This window comes from Martes martes, assembly GCF_963455335.1.
Source record: "Martes martes genome assembly, chromosome: X".
Taxonomy (NCBI): domain Eukaryota; kingdom Metazoa; phylum Chordata; class Mammalia; order Carnivora; family Mustelidae; genus Martes; species Martes martes.
The window spans coordinates 13,938,428-13,958,277 of record NC_137897.1 but is presented as its reverse complement, the minus strand read 5'-3'; the positions used below and the strand labels follow the sequence as shown (position 1 = coordinate 13,958,277).

General features: G+C 44.4%; 1 protein-coding gene across 1 annotated transcript in view; it reads left to right on the top strand.

Annotated features, from left to right (window-relative positions):
- ADGRG2 (adhesion G protein-coupled receptor G2) overlaps positions 1-19,318 on the top strand; it is a gene marked incomplete at both ends in the record, with an annotated part of 89,068 nt that extends 69,750 nt beyond the window's left edge. The window contains 11 exons of the mRNA XM_080794914.1: positions 682-825; positions 1,619-1,741; positions 2,390-2,435; positions 2,556-2,659; positions 4,356-4,477; positions 6,295-6,563; positions 10,218-10,317; positions 10,869-11,152; positions 13,757-13,858; positions 15,460-15,612; positions 19,134-19,318. Coding sequence (XP_080651040.1) covers positions 682-825; positions 1,619-1,741; positions 2,390-2,435; positions 2,556-2,659; positions 4,356-4,477; positions 6,295-6,563; positions 10,218-10,317; positions 10,869-11,152; positions 13,757-13,858; positions 15,460-15,612; positions 19,134-19,318 — 1,632 coding nt within the window. The remainder of the gene's footprint in view (positions 1-681; positions 826-1,618; positions 1,742-2,389; positions 2,436-2,555; positions 2,660-4,355; positions 4,478-6,294; positions 6,564-10,217; positions 10,318-10,868; positions 11,153-13,756; positions 13,859-15,459; positions 15,613-19,133) is intronic.
- Positions 19,319-19,850: the final 532 nt, after the last annotated feature.

The following is a 19,850-nucleotide window of genomic DNA, read 5'->3' as shown; positions in this document are numbered from 1 at the left end:
GGCCCAGTGTTAACCTTCTAGCACCTAGATTATGGAAGTTTTGCAGGAAGGCTCAGGTGGGGAGAAGTTTCCAGTAGAGCGTTCTGGGCAGTTGCAAGAGAGCAGGGACATCAGCTACTTATCAGACCATTTCAATATTTTAACAAGCATTTGGACGGCACTGGTGTCAGTAGCGGAGCTGAGTATCAATCCTGCTTCTAGCGTTTTATATCCACCTATTAGAGGGATTAGGGGCTGGAAATGCCCAAGTCAGACCAAGTCTTGCTCCTTTTGCCTTTTAACTTAATTTGTATAGTTTTCCCTTTTCAAGTTTAGTGCATGCGGTTCTACGAAGACTTTGCCCTAACAGGCGGCCAGTTGGTGTGTGTGCAGTTACAGTTTTCAGCACTGCCCACCGCCGCCCCCCCCGTCCCAGCCCCAGTTTTGTTGAGCTATAATTGACACAGAGCATCCTACACTTTCCGATGGTTTCTGTATATCTTTAAAATGTTCCCTTTCCTGCTCTGAGGACTTGTCATCCTCTCCAGTTTAATAGCAATCAGAGAGACAACAACCGATTTGACAGAGGTTGCCACAAATAAATGCCTTTACAGGATCCTCCTCCTCAATTAGTCCTTACATTTTCCATCTATTCATTATACTAGCCCCCGGCATTTTTATTATCTCTTATTTGATTTTCAGGTTTCTCTGGAAACCCGGCCTCCTGAGAACAGTATTGGTGTTATTAGGCTGCCATCATCACTGATGAGTAATTTACCAGCTAATGATGTGGAGCTCGCTTCCAGGGTTCAGTTTAACTTCTTTGAAACACCTGCCCTGTTTCAGGTAAGGTTAATGCTAACTGCTTTTGGGTTTAGGTTTTATTTTGGAGGCGGGCGGTTTCATTTCTTTTCATTCTCCATGAAAGCGGCAGTTTATTTTGATTTATTTATGGCATTCTGCAGCTTATTTTGATTTATTTATCTCAGGGTTATTTATCTATTAGAGAGAGAGCGTGCAGTGGGGAGTGGCTGAGGGGGGAGGAGAGAGAAACTCTCAGCAGACTCCCTGCTGAGCACAGAGTCCGACACAGGGCTCGATCTCCTGACTCTGAGATCATGACTTGACCGGAAACCAGGATGCTTAACCACCCGCCATCACCCAGGTGCCCTTCCAGTTTGCTTTTAAACAGGACCTAAGGATAAATAACGATAACTAACGTTAGCCTGCTACTCTGCACTCAGAAATGTTAACTTTAATCCTCCCAACGACCGTGTGAGGGAGGAACGATTCAACCACTATGCCAATTTTGCAGATGAGGGCAAGGAAGTGCAGAGAGCTTAACTTGCTCGAGAACACACAGTTTAAGCAGCTTCCTGTTCGATTCTCTTGACAGTTCCTGAGGTCCTGTTCTGTCGGTCTGTGAAATTTCCGTCAGTAGTTAGAGCACGGTATGGCGGAGCAGGCTCTGTTTCTAATCGTGGGCCCACCAAGGAGTAAAGGGACTTTCCCAAGGGTTACTCCTTGACCCTCAATTTCAATTTCTCACCTAGATTATAAAATCAACCGTGTGAACTTACTGTTCTTTAGGGTCCCTTCGTGCTCTAAAAGCCATCTTGTTGATTCTTTGGTGTGCTAGGACCCTGCCCTGGAGAACCTCTCTCTGATCAGCTACGTCATATCGTCCAGCGTGGCAAACCTGACGGTCAAGAACTTGGCAAGAAACGTGACGGTCACCTTAAAGCACATCACCCCAAGCCAGGTGCGGGAGGCCCGTCTGGTCTCTCCTTGGACCAGATGCGCTTGCGCAAACCACGTCTGTCAGACTTGGCCTGAAAGAAGGAGATCGAGCGGAACCTCACACTCGGTTAAGGCAGCGTCTGAGGCTAGGATCATAGGGTTGCCTTACTGGATTTTAGTGTGCCTGATAACTGATCACCTAATTTCCAAGAAGGTGCAGCGCAAAAGCTAGCTACTGTCCAGTTTAGTGCATTGAGATCTGCGGCTACAGGTCTGATTCTCACCCCCAAAGAGAAAACATCTCTCACTTCCGTTCAGGTTGAGCAGTATCTGTGACCATACTACTCAAAGTCTGGTCTGCAGGCCTGTACCTTCGGCATTAGCTGGGCGCTTGTGAGAAATGCCCACTTTGAGGTCCCACGCTGATCCCCAGAATCAGAACGTGCATTTCAGCAAGGCCTCAAGGTGGTTCCTGTGCACAACGGCTGAGTTTAAGGAGTGCTGACCTTTGTGGGACTCACTTGCTGCTAGGGACTAGAATAAAATAAGAATTCTCCAAATATCAAGAATGAGATTCTGAAATTTGAAAATTTCATATTGTTTTTTCAGTTGCTTTTCAGTTTTTTCAGTTCCATGAATTGATTATTTGTCACTTATCTTCCCACGGCAGGATGACTTAACCGTGAGATGTGTATTTTGGGACTTGGGCAGAAATGGTAGGTACCAGTTGTACCTTTTTCAGTCTCGAGTGGGCAGGGGTGGAGAAGAGGAGGAAGGGGCGATCACTGAGACTGTGGCCTCGCTGACGGGACAGATACTCTTCCCAATACCACCAGGTGGCCGAGGAGGCTGGTCGTCGGATGGCTGCTCTGTGAAAGACAGGAAGCGGAATGAAACCATCTGTACGTGCAGCCACCTTACGAGCTTTGGCGTCTTACTGGTAATAACCCCACGCTACATGGCCTTTGACTCTGGGTCTGTGGGGCAGCTGCGCGTCCCAACATGATGTCTAATGTGATGGATGAATTTGATCAGCAGATAGGATATTGTAGCAAACTTACAGAACAATGAAATTACTCTTCCTGTGAGCAAATGCACTTGAAAGATAATACTTGGGGTGCTGGGATGGCTCAGTCGGTTTAGCGTCTGCTCTCAGGTCAGGTCATGATCCCAGGGTCCTGGGATCGAGCCCCGTGTCAGCCTCCCTGCTCAGCGGGGACCCTGCTTCTCCCTCTGTGGCTCCCCCTGCTTGTGCTCTCTTTCTCTCTGTCTCTCTCTCAAATAAATAAAATCTTTAAGAAAAGAAAAAGAAAGAAAGTATTTGACAGTGGAATGCCCCCCCCCCCACGCCAGTCTATTTTTACACATAAATTTTCCTCTTTTAAATAACAGGGCCTAGGGGATTCAGATTAAAATGGGTAAGAAAAATTGTTTAGTTTGCCTTGCCCTTTAAACCCTCCTTTTTTTTTTTTTTTTTAAGATTTTATTTATTTATTTATTTGAGAGAGAGAGAGAAAGAGAGAGAGCAGGAGCGGGCAGGAGAGGGAGAAGCAGACTCCCTGCCCAGCAGGGAGCCTGACACAGGACTGGATCTAAGACCCTGAGATCATGACCAGAGCCAAAGGCAGACGCTTCACCAACTGAGCCACCCAGGCACTGCACACTTTTTAAAATTTTCATAAAGGGCGCCTGGGTGGCTCAGTCATTAAGCATCTGCCTTTGGCTCCAGTCATGATCCCAGGGTCCCGGGATTGAGCCCCGCATCCGGCTCCCTGTTTGGCAGGAAGCCTGCTTCTCCCTCTCCCACTCCCCCTGCTTATGTTCCCTTGCTTGCTGTGTCTCTGTCAAATAAACAAAATCTTTTAAAAAAAATTTTTTTTCATAAAATGCTCTGTCATCAGTTTTCTTATGTAATCTCTCCAACAGTCCTACGAGACAGGTGGAATGGGGTGTTGTTACTGTTATTTTAGGAAGTTGGAATTAAGACTATTTGGTTGGCCAGTGTCCTAGTCATAGAACCAAGAAGTGGAAGAATCTGAAGCCAAATTCGGGTCTTTAGGCTCCTAGCCCAGTGCTTTTCCAGTGCATCGTAATGCCTCCGCCTCACTGACCAGACAGATTCTCTTCCCAACACTGACAGCTCCCCAGCTGGCCAAGGAGGCTGGTCGGGTGGCTGCTCTGGGAAAGACGGGAAGCGGAACGAAACCGCCTGTACCTATCACGTACATGGGCTTTGGAGTCCACCAGACCAGAATTTGGGTCCCAGCTCCTCCATTTCATACTTGGGTGCCCTTGGGCAAATTATCGACCCTCTCTGGGCCGCGGTTTCACGATCTTTATGTGATGATAATAATTGGGTCTACCTTGTAGGTTTGTTGACTAAACTATGGATGGGCACTTCGAACACTCTAATAATAATAATAATATTATTATTATTGGATAATAATAAATGTAATAATAATAAATAATAATAAATGTAAACCATAATAAATGTAAACCATAGCTCTTTGATGTATTGAAAATATTTGGTCTTGAAAGCAGTGTTTTATTTTGCAGGATTACAATAATAAATGTAAACCATAGCTCTTTGATGTATTGAAAATATTTGGTCTTGAAAGCAGTGTTTTATTTTGCAGGATCTATCTCGGACATCCTTGCCACCTTCTCAGATGATGGCTCTGACGTTTATCACCTATATTGGTTGTGGGCTTTCATCAATTTTTCTGTCAGTTACACTGGTAACCTACTTAGCCTTTGAGTGAGTATCCACACCGGACACTTGGGTTGTAGGATGCAGTACCCATTTCACTGCCAAAATGTATTAATTACGTGTGCTCTTTGGCCTACATTATCATATATACCATCCAGTGGTGCCACTTGTATGTGAAACTTCATGGGACTTTTTGGTTAAAATGCTCACTTCCTTCTACTAGTTTGTACACTTACTGAAGGCAGAGGTTGTGTCTTTTTTTTTTTAAAGATTTTATTTATTTATTTGACAGACAGAGATCACAAGTAGGCAGACAGGCAGGCAGAGGGAGAGGGAGAAGCAGGCTCCCCACTGAGCGGAGAGCCTGATGTGGGGCTCGATCCCAGGACCCTGGGATCATGATCTGAGCCGAAGGCAGAGGCTTTAACCCACTGAGCCACCCAGGCGTCCCAGAGGTTCTGTCTTAATCATCTTTTTACCCTAGAATGATGCCTGCTGCCTAGCCGACATTAGGTGGAAAATGAAAGATGGAGGCAGACCTTGAAACTCAAGAGCGTCTGATCTGATGATAGACCATAGCTTTGCGTACAGCATAAGAGCTCTCTAAGTTACTGAGTTTCTGAGTTACACTGAGCAAACAAAAGATTCAAAACAGTAGCAGGTATGGGGATGAAGAAGAAGAAGAAGAAGCACGAGACCTCCCTGAAAAAGATTTTATTTCATGAGTGCAGTTTTGTAAGCCCAACCAGAATGCATTACAAATAATGGCATCTCCTTCTTGGCTTACGTGAAGGGTCCCTTTGGTCATTTTGGGGTGTGGGGGGTATGGGGGGGCGGGTTCCAACAAATTCTGTTGGGAAAAAAAGAAAATAGGCACTTTCATTACATTAACTAAATTAAGGAGTGTGTAAGTTCTGGGGTTTAGATTTTGGACACTGCTTAGGAAATGTAGAAATTTACTTGCAGTGCCAAACTTAGGGTCCAGCTGTAACAACAGATCTTCTAGTGGACCTTTGGAAATATGATTAACGAGACTAAATGACCATCAGGCCAGCCATGACTCAGAATGATTTCACCAGGTCCAATTTCTCGCACATAGACATGCACATGTCATCAGTTCTCTCTGATTTCCTCTGCCTCTTTCATTTAGCTATAGTTTAAACTCTTCTCTCCATGATCTCATTTTAACTAATAGCATAATAGGGGATCTGGCTTAGTTTTGAGATCTGAAATTAGGAGCCTGCTGTAGGAGAAGCAACAGCAGTGCATCTCAAAGTCATTTGGGAGAAATGAGGGTGGGCGCTCGGTCGATTGCAGTACAAATTACTTAAAAGGACAGGTCAGCCGTCAGCATGTAAAAGGTTTCCCAGAACTGTGAATAGAGATTTTCCATATTGTTAGGACAGCAGATACTCTGTTTCGAGTTTTCCTTTGTTGCTGTTCGGGTTGCTGATTTTTAATGCCTGCCCCCAGCCCCACCGGGACACACACAGGGAAGAAATTGAGGCATATAGACATTGACCAAAGAACACAAATACATTTCTTTCTTTTTTTTTTTTTTTAAAAAGGGGTTTCTTATTTTATTTATTTATTTATTTAAGATTTTATTTATTTATTTGACAGACGGAAAGAGATCACAAGTAGGCAGAGACGCAAGCAGAGAGAGAGGGGGAAGCAGGCTCCCCGCTGAGCAGAGAGCCTAATGCGGGACTCGATCCAAGGACCCTGAGATCATGACCCGAGCCTAAGGCAGAGGCCTAACCCGCTGAGCCACCCGGGCGCCCACACAAATACATTTCTTAGATGTGCTCACGTAAGGCTTGTCAGATTGCGGTGCTAATTCTTTTCTTGTCCTCTCCTTTTAGAAAGCTACGGAGGGATTACCCTTCCAAAATCCTCATCCAGCTGTGCGCGGCTCTGCTCCTGCTGAACCTGGTGTTCCTCTTGGACTCGTGGATAGCTCTGTATGACATGCGAGGCCTCTGCATCTCCGTGGCTGTATTTCTGCACTATTTTCTGTTGGTCTCATTCACCTGGATGGGCCTGGAAGCATTCCATATGTACCTGGCCCTTGTGAAAGTGTTTAATACTTATATCCGGAAATATATCCTCAAATTCTGCATTGTTGGTTGGGGTATGTATAATTTGGCTTGCACATGGCCTGGGCTTTCCAAAGCCCTTGCTCCGCTGTTCTGGTTTTTCATCAGGTAGAGACGATGGTAAAGCAGGTCATACTTAGCAGGTTTCTTAAACAGCTGTATTGTCTGTCCTTACATGGTGCACTGCCCAAAGGGCAACTTTGTCCAGTCTCTCTCTCTTTTTTTCTTTTTTTTTTTTTTTAAGGATTTATTTATTTGTTTTAGAGGGGTGGGCAGAGGGAGAGAGAACCTTGAGCAGACTCTGTGCTGAGTGCGGAGCCCAGTGTGGGGCTCGATGTCATAACCCTGTCACGATCTGAGCCAAAACCAAGATTTGGACGCTTCACCTCCTACGCCACCCAGGCGCCCCGACCTTGTCTGGTCTCTTTCTAGAATACCTGTATATTGATTATGGACGTAAAACTCTTTGAGGTTAGGGCTATGAATACTGTCTGTATCTCTAGTAACTAGAGTGAGGGCTGGCACACAGAAGATGCTTACTAATTTGAAGAAGTGAGCTTGGTGATAGTCAGGTCAAGCAAGCTCTCTGTCCCCAGCTTTGCAGCTGACCTCACTCTGATCTAGATTTCCCAGATATCACACACGCTCACGACACTGTGCTCAGGAGGGCAGAGTGAGATGAACATACAGGTGAGACCTAATGTAATTTCACTGCCATACTGACACAATTTTCAGATCAAGTCAACAGTTGGTGGTAGGTCACAAAGTCTTAGACACTTCACGTATCTTGAAGATTCCTCCATCAGCTCCCTACCAAATGTAGGAGCCTCATCAGTCTGACTGGACTTCTTCTACTAAAGGTAATCTAACCTGTCCTTGAACACTTCTGTTATTAGGGAGCTCATTATCTTTGTTAAAAAAAAAGAAAAAAATTCAACTGACTAAATTTTAAAGATCTTATTGGCTCTATTCAGGGAATTCATGAATCAGCAGCATCCAGTCTAGCAGATAGAAAGGAGCTGTACAGGGGCGCCTGGGTGGCTCAGTGGGTTAAAGCCTCTGCCTTTGGCTCAGGTCATGATCCCAGGGTCCTGGGATCGAACCCCGCATGGTGGGGGGTGTCTTTGCTCAGCAGGGAGCCTGCTTCCTCTTCTCTCTTTGCATGACTCTCTGCCGATTTGTGATCTCTGTCAAACAAATAAGATAAATAAATAAAATCTTTTTTTAAAAAAAAGGAGTTGTACAAAAGGAAAGATGTTGATAGGCAAAAGGAAAGAGGAATAAGCAAGTTCTGCTAGGCAAAAAAGCGAGTTCGTTATGTCCAGGTTCCTTTCCTTTAGGGGATGACTGAAGTGTCCATCAGGCAGATTACCTAACTAGTGCTAATAATGTGATTCCCGGTTTAAGATTCCATTTCTGGGAGAGCTGAAATCGTAATTAAGTCTCAGTTTCATGACCTGGGGCTTACCATAAGTGACTCAATTCTAGGTCTGTTGTCTGGTTTTTAATACCTTACGAAGCAGCCAATAACCATTTTCTAAAGCCCTACAGCTTTGATTTCCCACTAAGTTCACTTGGCTCTCCAGCGGCACTCACCCAGTGGTCTTGTTTTTGCTTTGTAAGGCAAAAAAATAATAAGCTGACGCCTCTCTGCCAAAGAGCCCTTTAGATAATCTACAAGTAATATATAACACTGTGCAAAATGCCCTGTTTTTCCATGTATTTTCATACAAGTAACCCCGCGAAAGACAAGCCGGTGAGGTTACCACAAGGCAGTTCATTGCTAACACCAGGTAAGGAAACCGGCTTAAAGCGATGATGTGATTTACCCAATTCACACAGTTTGAGAGCAGCCCCGCCTGGCTTTCTGATTTCTCATGCATATCCTTTCCACTGAATTAGAGCCGCCATCCCTCCTTGTCTTCTTTTTCAGGCTAAATACTCCTTCGGCTATTCTCTACACAGCAGTACCGCAGACCCTTTACCACCCTTGTCACCCACCTGTCATTATATTGTTACGCCCGAGTTTTCGAGTTTTCGTGTCTGAGAGACCACCAAGGAGCCAAGCACCGATGCAATCACATGAGGGTTTATTCAGCAAGCTTACGGTTGGGCCCAAGTATACCCGACACAGCGGAGTAGGGACTTGGACCCCGAACCAGATTACAGTCAGAGTTTTTAAAGACAGAGTAGAGGTGTACAGAGTAGGGGGGGACTTGGCAGTAGGTGATGGGGCCACCACCCCAGCCCTATGTCCTTGTGACATATCACAGCGTTAAGCTATCCTATTTCTCACATGTTTTGTTACTTCGTTAGGCTATCCTGCTCCTAATTGGGTTTTGACATGGCGTTTTGTTTTTAAAACCTTTGGTCAGTCTTTCTGGAACCAGGGGTCATTTACTGGTCACAGAGACCTAAGATGGCTGCCGGGGCTAAGATGGCTGCACTTATGTCAAGGCTAGACTTGAGGTGGGTACAGCCTTGTTTTTCTTGGTCTCCACAATATCTCCGTCAAGAATAACAGAACACCTTTCCAGACAGATGAGTCGCCTCTTCCTAGAAAAATTAATCACTGCTTCTGACAGTGGGCATGGATTCAGTCTTTGTGGAATACCAAACGGCCACATTCTCGGTCCTGGACAAGCTGCACAACCCCAATATTTTATTTTTAGGAAAGTGTTTCACTTAGGAAGTCATCATGTATTAGTGTCTCTGTAAGGTACAAATACAAAAGAATTCAATGAAATTTTAGGTTACACTGTACCAGGCTCTGCAACTTAAGAGGAGGAATTGTTTTTTATTTACCAGAGACTTGAGATTGGCTGTCAGGCTGGTCTTTGTGCCCAGAGTGTGAGCTGTCTGCATGGAGTCGGCTGAAGGGTGACAGGATAAGGGGTGAGAGGGACTCCTTCCCAACCAAATGCCATTTTAAACTGGGGAGAGCCTTCTCATTGTGCTGCTGCTTCGTTGGAAGCACCAGTAAGCCCTTGAAAGAGCCAGTATGGTGGCAGTCAGCACCCCCAGATCAACTGGGTCTGCTCCCCCAGTCCATCAGTGGGTTCCAGGTAATCAGTGGAGGATTTGGGGTTCATAATGGAAGATTTGCCAGGAGTGGCTGATAACCCTACTCTGTTGTTTACATTTTTGAGTCCTTCACTTTGCTGGCCACTTGAGCCTCAAAATTACCTTCCAGATGTGTGTAAGTTAAGGGTAACTCTAGCTGCTGTAGCTGACCAAAAAAACCAAAACAAAACCTCAGAAGAAGATAATTTCTCACGCACGGTCCAGTTAGCATAGCAGGACCAGAGAGGTCTGTGGTCTCGAGGTTAGTCAGGATCCAAGCTATTGGAAACTCTGCCTCAGGACAGGGCTTCCGAAGTTGCCGTGAATTTGAGAGAAGTAAGAGTGGAGCATCTCATATAGGAAGTTTCTGTGGGACAAGCATAGAGGTAGAGCAGATCACTTCTGTCAATATCCCAATGGCCACAACCTGGTCACGTGGCCACATACACCAAGCTGCAAAGCAGGCTGGGAGAGGTCCAGCCGCGTGCCAAGGGGAAGGAGAAGCAGGGTTTGCCGAACAGCTCACCAGTCTGCTACCTGAAGAAAATAGAACGTGATCTCCAGTCTTTCTTTTCACCACCTTGGTTACTAGAACTCCGTGTGACTGATGTTTTCCCGTCTCCCAGGGGTACCAGCTGTGGTCGTGACCATCGTCTTGGCTATATCCCCGAATAACTATGGCCTCGGATCCTATGGGAAATTCCCCAATGGCTCACCCGATGACTTGTGAGTACAAAGCCCCTGAAGGAATGTTAAGTGAACTGGAAAACAGAATTCTCCAAGAAAGTGGAGTATGTAATCAGCATATCGACTCCGACTCTCATCCTAATAAAATCCAGTCTTCTCAGTTATGTGTGTAATGAGATAAGCTAGTCAGAAATGCCACGCTCCTACTTAAGTATAAAATAACGAATTGGAAGTATTTTGAAAGTACTTTTCTAAGCCTCTGATAAAAAGGAAATACCAGCTATATTTTATTAGTAAAGACTCATGGATAGAGTTGCTAAGATTTAAAGGGGGTAAAATCCTGAATGTTTCCAAAGAATAGTTTTTAAATACTTCTAATCACCAAGCATCCTAAAATAAACTCCTAGTGGTTTTCTTTTTTTTTTTCCTTTGAGCTTTAAGTGGTTGTTGGAGGGCAGCCAGTTTTATCTTTTTTTTCTCTTATACTTTTAGGAGATGTCTCAGTAAAACGATAAAGATTCATTGTATCATTTTGAACCATATTTCAGCACTGTAATATGTTCCCCATTGTTTTTCCCCCCAAATTCCAGTTGCTGGATCAACAGCAATGCTGTATTCTATATTACAGTTGTGGGATATTTCTGTGTGATATTTTTGCTGAATGTCAGCATGTTCATTGTGGTCCTGGTTCAGCTCTGTCGAATTAAAAAGAAGAAACAACTGGGAGCCCAGCGGAAAACCAGTATTCAAGACCTCAGGAGCGTTGCCGGCCTTACATTTTTACTGGGCATTACTTGGGGTTTTGCCTTCTTTGCCTGGGGACCAGTTAACGTCACTTTCATGTATCTCTTCGCCATCTTTAACACCTTACAAGGTGAGTTCTACAGCGCCAACCGGGCATGAATGATCCCAGTCGAGCTAAAAATGTCTAAGAGTTAGAGTATCTGTGAAGTGACTAATTTCGGAGCTTAAGACTTCCTTGTTGAAAACAGATTCATCTCTGAAAAAGGGGGCTTGGAGATCCTTGAAAGAAACGGGTACTTTTTTCCTCCTCCTCCATAACCATAAATGTCCCAGTGACTTCTGGCTGTGCCTGCCTTCTAGGTCTGTTTGATGTGAAGACAATGAGAAAGGTGAAGTCAAAAGATAGAGCCAAGTGGCCACAGCCCGGCCCAGCGACTCTTATTAACTGTTTCAGATCATTATAAAAGACTTGTCAGCTCTAATTAATTTTCAGTGGAGGTACTTGGGCATTAAATGCTAAGCAGGCTAATAGGTTTACATAACAATAACGATAATTCATGTCCCTTGGTTTCCTTTTATTCCAAATCTGCTGGGATGCCTTTCCATTCATCCTGGTCTCCCAGTTTCATCTTTTCCTTCCTGTTGCTTTTAGCTCCCACAGGGTCCTCCCCGCCCTCCCAGCAGTTCTTTCCGGCAGTAGATGGTTTTGCCGGTTTTCAAAGAAATCCCAAGCTGAGATTGAATTCAAATGCCTAATTTGGAGGAAGCCACTTAATATACTTGTTGGTTGGGACGCCTGGGTGGCTCAGTTGGTTAAGCGGCTGCCTTCGGCTCAGGTCATGATCCCAGCGTCCTGGGATCGAGTCCCGCATCGGGCTCCTTGCTGGGCAGGGAGCCTGCTTTACCCTCTGCCTCTGCTTGCCACTCTGTCTGCCTGTGCGCTCGCGCGCTCTCTCTCTCTCTCTCTAATAAATAAATAAAAAATCTTTAAAAAAAAAAAATATATATATATACTTGTTGGTTACATGGTTTGTTAGATTTTTTTATTTTATTTTATTTTATTATTTTTTTTAAGATTTTATGTATTTATTGACAGACAAAGATGGCAAGTAGGCAGAGAGAGAGGAGGAAGCAGGTTCCCTGCTGAGCAGAGAACCCGATGCGGGGCTCGATCCCAGGACCCTGGGATCATGACCTGAGCCGAAGGCAGAGGCTTTAACCCACTGAGCCACCCAGGCGCCCCTGTTAGATTTTTTTAAAAAAAGATTTTGTGTATTTAGAGATTTATTTCTTTATTATTTGAGAGAGAGAGAGAGAGAGGAGGGGCCGAGGCAGAGGGAGAGGAGGGAGAGGAGAGGAGTAGAGCACGATGCGTTGTTCGATCACCGGATCCTGAGATCAAGACCTGAGCCAAAATCAAGAGTTGACGCTTAACTGACTGAACCACCCAGGCGCCCCTGTTAATTTTAACTCACAACGTATCGGTTCCTGAATTAGTATATCCAGGTGTTATACTACATAGTATTAAACAGGAAAGTTTTATTTGCCATAATGGCATGCTAAAAGAGAAAAAGAAATATGCCCAAATCACACTAATCACAAACGCAAAAGCAAGGTACCTATGCTCATATTTGTTGTGGAAACCGATCCTGCCTCTCCGTCTCCATTTCCCCCAGAATGTCTTCTCATTAGAATAGGACTAGATGAAAGGAACGAGTCCCTTCATTTACAAAAGGGAACTGAAGCCTAATTCACTGGGTTTGGGGGTTAAGGAAAGCTGAGTGTAGGTTCTGAGTTGGGACTTAGGTAGGCCCATCTGGATCCCTCTCATACCTGCCATTTCTCCTCTTATGCAGCCAACGGGGGCTGCCCAAGGGTGGCCGATAAACAGGGGTGAGCAGTAGTCAAGATGGCAGGTTTCAGGATGGGCACGTGTAGTGTACTGGAAGGAAACCTGCACTTAAAAGGAAGATTTTACAAGATCGATTGGGGGTTCAGGAGAGGGAGAATTCAGAAGTCGTCCATTCATTCGGCAAATCTTTATGGGCAAAAGCCTTGAGACGTGGTAGCAGCCTGGGGCCCTGTGTCGCGGGGACCAGGAAGAAGGTGGGTGAGGAGGCAGAACCCGAGTCCTTCTTCACGTCTGTAGTGTTGCTCTCTTTGTGGCCGGGACACCAGTGGAGAATTTCCTTGAACAGATTAGAGGGAGGCTGGAAGGCAGACAAGGACATCACTGTGGGGCACCGGGCTTGGGAGGAAGAGGGAAGGGCCCAGGCAAAGGACTCTGCCGACGGTTGGAGAAGAGGAGCCGGGGCTTCGAGACCAAGGAGGATGTGGCACTTGACAGGGCATGAAGACGGGTCATAAATACGGAAGCGTGAGAAGGAGGAGCCTAGGTCTGAGCTGGCATCCTGCGGGGAGTGGAGGACTTGTACTTGGAAAGATCGGGAATGCCCAGGATGGGATATGAGAGGAGAGACAGTTGAATTTTGGAAACAGGGAGTTATCGTTCCTCTCATAAGTATTTTTTATCTTACAAAGAGAATCCCTTCAGGGTGCCTTTCAATAGCAGACTTTCTAAAGGCTTTGGACTTTTTTTTTTTTTCCAATTTGCAAAATTTCACTTTGCCTACAGCTGCCAAAGATTTTATCTTTTGTGCAAAGGAAGCTCATGACATTCAGGTCTCAGTCTGGAATTACGTCACAGGTTGGTTTGTTTGTTTTTCCTCCATAGGATTTTTCATATTCATCTTTTACTGCGTAGCGAAAGAGAATGTCAGAAAGCAGTGGAGGCGGTATCTTTGTTGTGGAAAGTTACGGCTGGCTGAAAATTCTGGTAAAGACTGACCTTTTTCTCCTCTTAAATCTTGAGGAAAAGACATAAGTTAAGATCTAAAGCAATCCATGCCAAAGGGCTGTCAGATCAGGAAATCAATGAATGGATTCCAATTGTGAACATTAGGGGAAAAAGCCGTGGTGAATTAAAAAATAATTGCTTATAATCTGGGAATTTTGTGAACAATAGGGAATGAAACAAGAGGTCAATTTTTCCTTTTGAGCTCAGGTTTTCCGTTTGTCCGAAGTCATTTGTCCTATTTCCCTTCAGAACTTGGTAAGCCTTGGCTCAGTCTGCGGGTGGGGGGAGGGGGTGAAACAGGTGATGGGGACTCTGGAGGGCACGTGTCCGTGGTGAGCTCTCAGCACGTGTGGAAGGGCTGAGTCACTGTGGCGTGCCCCTGAAACTAATAGTGCACTATATGTAAACGAACTGGACTTAAAAGCATTAAAAGAATTCTATAATTCTTTAATAAAACATATTAGTTTCTTATTTAAAAAGAGAAAAAAAAAAAGCCTTTGGCTCAAATGTTTTTTCCACAGGTCCTGGTTGTCTGTTGCTTAATTTGTTAGTGGGCCAGACGTCGTGTAGGAGTTTTAGCATACCTTGGTTATTTTGAAGTTATTTTCAGGCGTGCCCTGTGTTGCAGAGCAAATGGCTCCTTTTCAAGAAGATAAGAAAACTGAAGTACTGTTTGAAAACATAAATTCCTTTTACATGAATACCACCTTTACCGTACGGCAGAGGCCCGTTGGCAAGAGATCTGCCCTCAGAAAATGGCAGTACATATAGTCTGGTCCTGTTAAGTCATATAAGAGCCACCCGTCAGCACAACACAGTGGTTTTGTGTTTTGTTTTGTTTTGTTTTTTTAAGATTTTATTTATTCTTTGGAGAGAGAGAGAGAGTCAGAGCACACACACAGGGCAAGCTGTACAGGGAGAGGGAGAAGCAGACTCCCCACTGAGCAGGGAGCCTGATGCAGGACTCCGTCCCAGAACCCTGGGATCATGACCCAAGCTAAAGGCAGATGCTTAACCCCCTGAGCCAGGCAGGAGCCCCATCTTGTGTTCTTCTTCTTTTTTTTAAAGATTTTATTTATTTATTTGACAGACAGATGACAAGTAGGCAGAGAGGCAGGCAGAGAGAGGGGGAAGCAGGCTCCCCGCTGAGCAGAGAGCCCGATGCAGGGCTCGATCCCAGGACCCTGAGATCATGACCTGAGCTGAAGGCAGAGGCTTTAACCCACTGAGCCACCCAGGCGCCTCTAATCCTGTGTTCTTCGTAAGACCGTCCTCAGCTCTGGGGCAGTGCCTAATTCAGTGGGTATCTATAGACACAATCAAATCAGCGTGGCCTTTAGTTCAAGAGAATGTAGGCTACTTTTAACTAGGTGGTCCTTTAGAGGACAAAAAGGTAAATAGTCTTACATGCACACACATTTGATCACAGCAACTAGTGAAGTGTGTGACTCCTTTGTAAGAAGAGGGAGTGAGATCTGGAAGTGAGATCCATTGCGAGAACGAGTTCCACCATGATCTGTCTCTTGCATTTGAGCTTCAACATTCCGCCCTATTTCTCTGAAATGCTTATTCTGCTGTAGACTGGAGTAAAACTGCTACTAATGGTTTAAAGAAGCAAACTGTAAACCAAGGAGTGTCCAGCTCTTCAAATTCCTTACAGTCAAACAGTAACTCCACGCACTCCACCACGCTGCTGGTCAATACCGATTGCTCCGGCCTTGTGAGCGGGAACGGTACGTATCCCTCAACGTAGTACTTCTCAAGCCAGTGTTTGTTTTATTAAAGTAGTTTTCTCCTTTCGAGGCATTTTTTGCTAAGCAAAGAGAAAAAGTACCTATGACGATTGGATCGAAATGTGGCTCCCTTACGGAACAGAAAGTTTACTAACTCAGATGTATTCAGTTGAGAGCAAATACCAGAAAAGCAGTTTTTTTAAGGTTTAGTTTTTCATGATGGGACTTAATGATGACCTAAAATGTTTCATGTTGCAAACCCTAATTTAAGGACTGCCCAGAAACCTCAGTGCTGTGCTCCTGCTGTATAAGCTGTACTGAAAATAGTTAAGACCATATTGATTTTTTTTTTTAAGATTTCATTTATTTATTTGACAGAGAGAGATCACAAATAGGCAGAGAGGCAGGCAGAGAGAGAGGAGGAAGCAGGCTCCCCGCTGAGCAGAGAGCCCGATGCGGGGCTCAATCCCAGGACCCTGAGATCATGACCCGAGCTGAAGGCAGAGGCTTAACCCACTGAGCCACCCAGGTGCCCAAGACCATATTGATTTTTATAGTACATCTGTAATCATACATATTTTCAATACTTTTAAACCTTCCTATTTTTTGCTTGTCATGTTTGTCGATTCTTTTCCACAGCATGGCTGCCTTGTGGCAGTGCCCAGATCCCCATTAATGTATCAAACACTGCCAGAATGAATTGTGGCCAGTTCCGGGGACCATGTGTGTCACCAGTATATGAATAGATTTTTGCTGCAACGCCTCCTTATACTAATTCTGACATTTCTAGCTGAAACTTCCGTTACATTTTCTTTCTTTCATACACTGGGGCTGTCCATTACTCATAAAGGCTTATGTACTTCATTCGTCTTTGGCTTCTTAATACATCTTTTGCATTTTCATAAAAACGTCTATTTCTGCTCATATACTTTCGCCTTCCCTGGAGAATTTGCCTTTATTCATTGTGTTAGGATATTATTTATTTAATTAATTAAATTTAATTTAATTATTTTAATTATATTCTAATCTAAAGATGGGAGGTCCTGCTGGTTTATAGAGAATTTTAGAAGTACAATAGAAGTACAAAGAGCATTCTAGCCTCTTAAGTCGAGGTTTCTCAACCTTGGCACAGTTGACATTTGGAGCTAGGTAACTGTTGGGTTTTGGGAGGGGGGAGCCTGTCCCATGTGGTTTGGGGTTGGGGACGTTTAGCAACATCCCTGGTTTCCACCCACCAGATACCAGGAGTACCTGCTCCCTCACCTCCAGTTGTGACAACCAAAAATGTCTTCAGACATTGTGAAATGTCCCCTGAGGGGTAAAATCACCCCCCTCCCCTTCACTGAGAACCACTATTGTAGAAGATGAAAAACACCTACCATTTGGCCTTAGCTCCTTACTGCAGTTGTCAGGGTAAGAGCTCTGGGTTCTAGGACAAATGGCTCTGTGGGGAATGCTCTGTGGGGAATGACTCAGCGTAAGTAAAGAGAGCAGAGGCAGTAGTGATTAAGACTGGCTGGTAAGTTAGCGTGAAAAAGCAAGTTCAAAGCCGAGAAATCAGAGGTGTGAGGTAAGCCATCGTGAATCCTTGCAATCACAACATGTTGGAAAACCTGTTGGCTTGGACAGAAATGTTTGGAGCTCTTAAAGCCAGAGTTTTCCATATTCTAGAAACAACTCACAGATGAAGCCTCACTTGCCTAGCCTGTGTTGCCATATTTCAGGCAATCCGATTTGACGGAAACAACACATTTTTGTGCAGCTGTTTGACATGGCTGATTTGACACAGCTGTTTTTGGTGGCCGACAGTGAGGGTGGGGGTAGATTTTTCGCCACCGGAACGGGCATCCCTGACTCCTTGGGCTGCACACCAGGATCTGCGATGGATGAGGGATGGGATGGGCCACTCCAAAAAAGAAGGTGGAAGCTTAATGGTTTATTTCACCAGGTCAGATTGTCCCTGCACCAAAATGTCCTCAGACCAAAATGCCTAAAGTTGGACCGCTGGCCTCAGATGGTCACACGCCCTATTTGGGCTGTGTTGACCATATCCATCACCTAGTTTGTGCGAATGCCGCCTATCTGATTATGCGTGAGCAGCTATCTCATTCTGCACGGTGGCGGGGGGGGGGGCGTCCACAAGCTCACATTTTGAAAGAAATGTCACATGTTGTTGACTCCATCAGTTCTGAGCCACACAAAACCTTTTATAAAACACTTGATTTCTGAAACCTTAGTTTCATTGTCTGTGGAATGGGGATAAGAAAAGCACTCAGCGTGTAATGTAATGAGATAATACTTACACAGTTGTCAACACTGTTAGTCATTATTGTGATGATTATAGCATGAACTAAAAAATGGGCTTCTTATTCAGCTTTCTGTTTTTAAGATTTATTTACTTATTTTAGAGATAGGGAGAGCGTACAAGTGGAAGGGACAGAGCCAGAAGGAGAGAGAATCTCAAGCAGTTGCACTGAGCATGGAGTCTGACATGGGACTCGATCTCAGAACCCTTAGATCACGGCCTGAGCCGAAACCAGGAGTCAGTCACTCAACTGACTACACCACCCAGGCGTCCCGGTATTTGGTTTCCTACATTTTCTTCTAGTAGGATAATGTTCAGGAGGGTAGTGCCAAGTAGCCGGAGGGTCTCAGCAGCTATGGTTTCGCGCTGCCCGCACGTAAACAGTCGAGGGCCTGCTTGCCGTGTGGGAGGCCCAGGTCAAAACTACGATGTCTCTAGAATGTCCAGCTGCACCCTGGCTTGGACTCTGAGGTTGTAATAAATTGGTCGTTTCCTCGTGGGAATCGGTCCTGACCTGATTTAGTCAGAGGGGCTGATTTAGTCTACCTGAGCTAGTTTTGTCTTGCCCATGACTATTTTTGCCCTCAGTTTCTCTGGTACAAAGTTTTATTTGAAAGGAATCTTTTTTTTTTTAAGATTTTATTTATTTATTTGAGAGAGAGAGAGACAGTGAGAGAGAGCGTGAGTGAGGAGAAGGTGAGAGGGAGAAGCAGACTCCCTGTGGAGCTGGGAGCCCAATGCGGGACTTGATCCTGGGACCCCGGGATCATGACCTGAGCTGAAGGCAGTTGCTTAACCAACTGAGCCACCCGGGCACCCTATTTTATAGGAATCTTAAGGAACCAAGAACTTCATAAGGGGACATGTGGGATCTCTGTTAACCTTAATCTTTTGGGGGAGACCAGAATATTATATTAGGTCATGCTATTCAGAAGCTACTTCTTGATAATATGATTAACCAGAGTTAGGAAATTGGCCTTTTCCCATCAAATATATTATTTTCCTTCATACTTGACCATTTCATTAAAAAAAAAATTGCCATAGAGAACAGGTTTCTGACACATTCTCAGTTTCTATATAATATAGTATTATATATCTAAAAAAGAAAACACGTACTACATGTGCCTACTTCTGAGCAAAGAGATTTAACTGTGTTTATTTTTTAATTGGTTTTTGTGGATACTTTGTGACACCAGATTTGTTTTTCCTTCTATAGGGAACGCTTCAACGGAGAAGAATGGTGTTTCTTTCAGTGTTCAGAATGGAGATGTGTGCCTTCATGATTTCACTGGAAAACAGCACATGTTTACTGAGAAAGAAGATGCTTGCAACGGTAAAAGCCGTATCGCTCTCAGAAGGACTTCAAAGCGGGGAAGTTTACACTTTATTGAGCAAATGTGATTCCTTTTTCTAAAAACAAAGCATGATGTGACGTGTGTGAAAAGGTCCCATTTTACCTTTTACACAATGTGAGATGTGTGAAAATCAACTAATTTTATACTCAGCAACCTCTGGAGGAACATATGCTAATTGAGGGCAATGGTTATTGGAAGAGGAAACCCAAGACATTATCCATGGTTTTTAGACATTTGCCATCTGGTGTTTAACCTTCATTTTAAAAGAAGGTCGGGTTTAAACGATACAGTAAGAATAAGACTCATTTAAAATCAAAGTAGTTCATTTCTAGCCGTATTCTAAAGAGGCCGAGTCGTCTATGATAAGGTCCGATAAAGCAACTGTTGACTTCAGCCTGTTGGTGAGTTCAGTTGTGCATGCCTTTGTTGTAAATAAGCTAAATTCTAGTGACCCCCATGTCAAAGATCTTCTACATTTCTTGTATTTATTTTCTACTGTGTAAATTAATTTCTTTGTAGAATCGTGGTTGTGTTATTGTGTCTAATGTGATAATTCAGAAAATCCTTGCTGGTTCAGT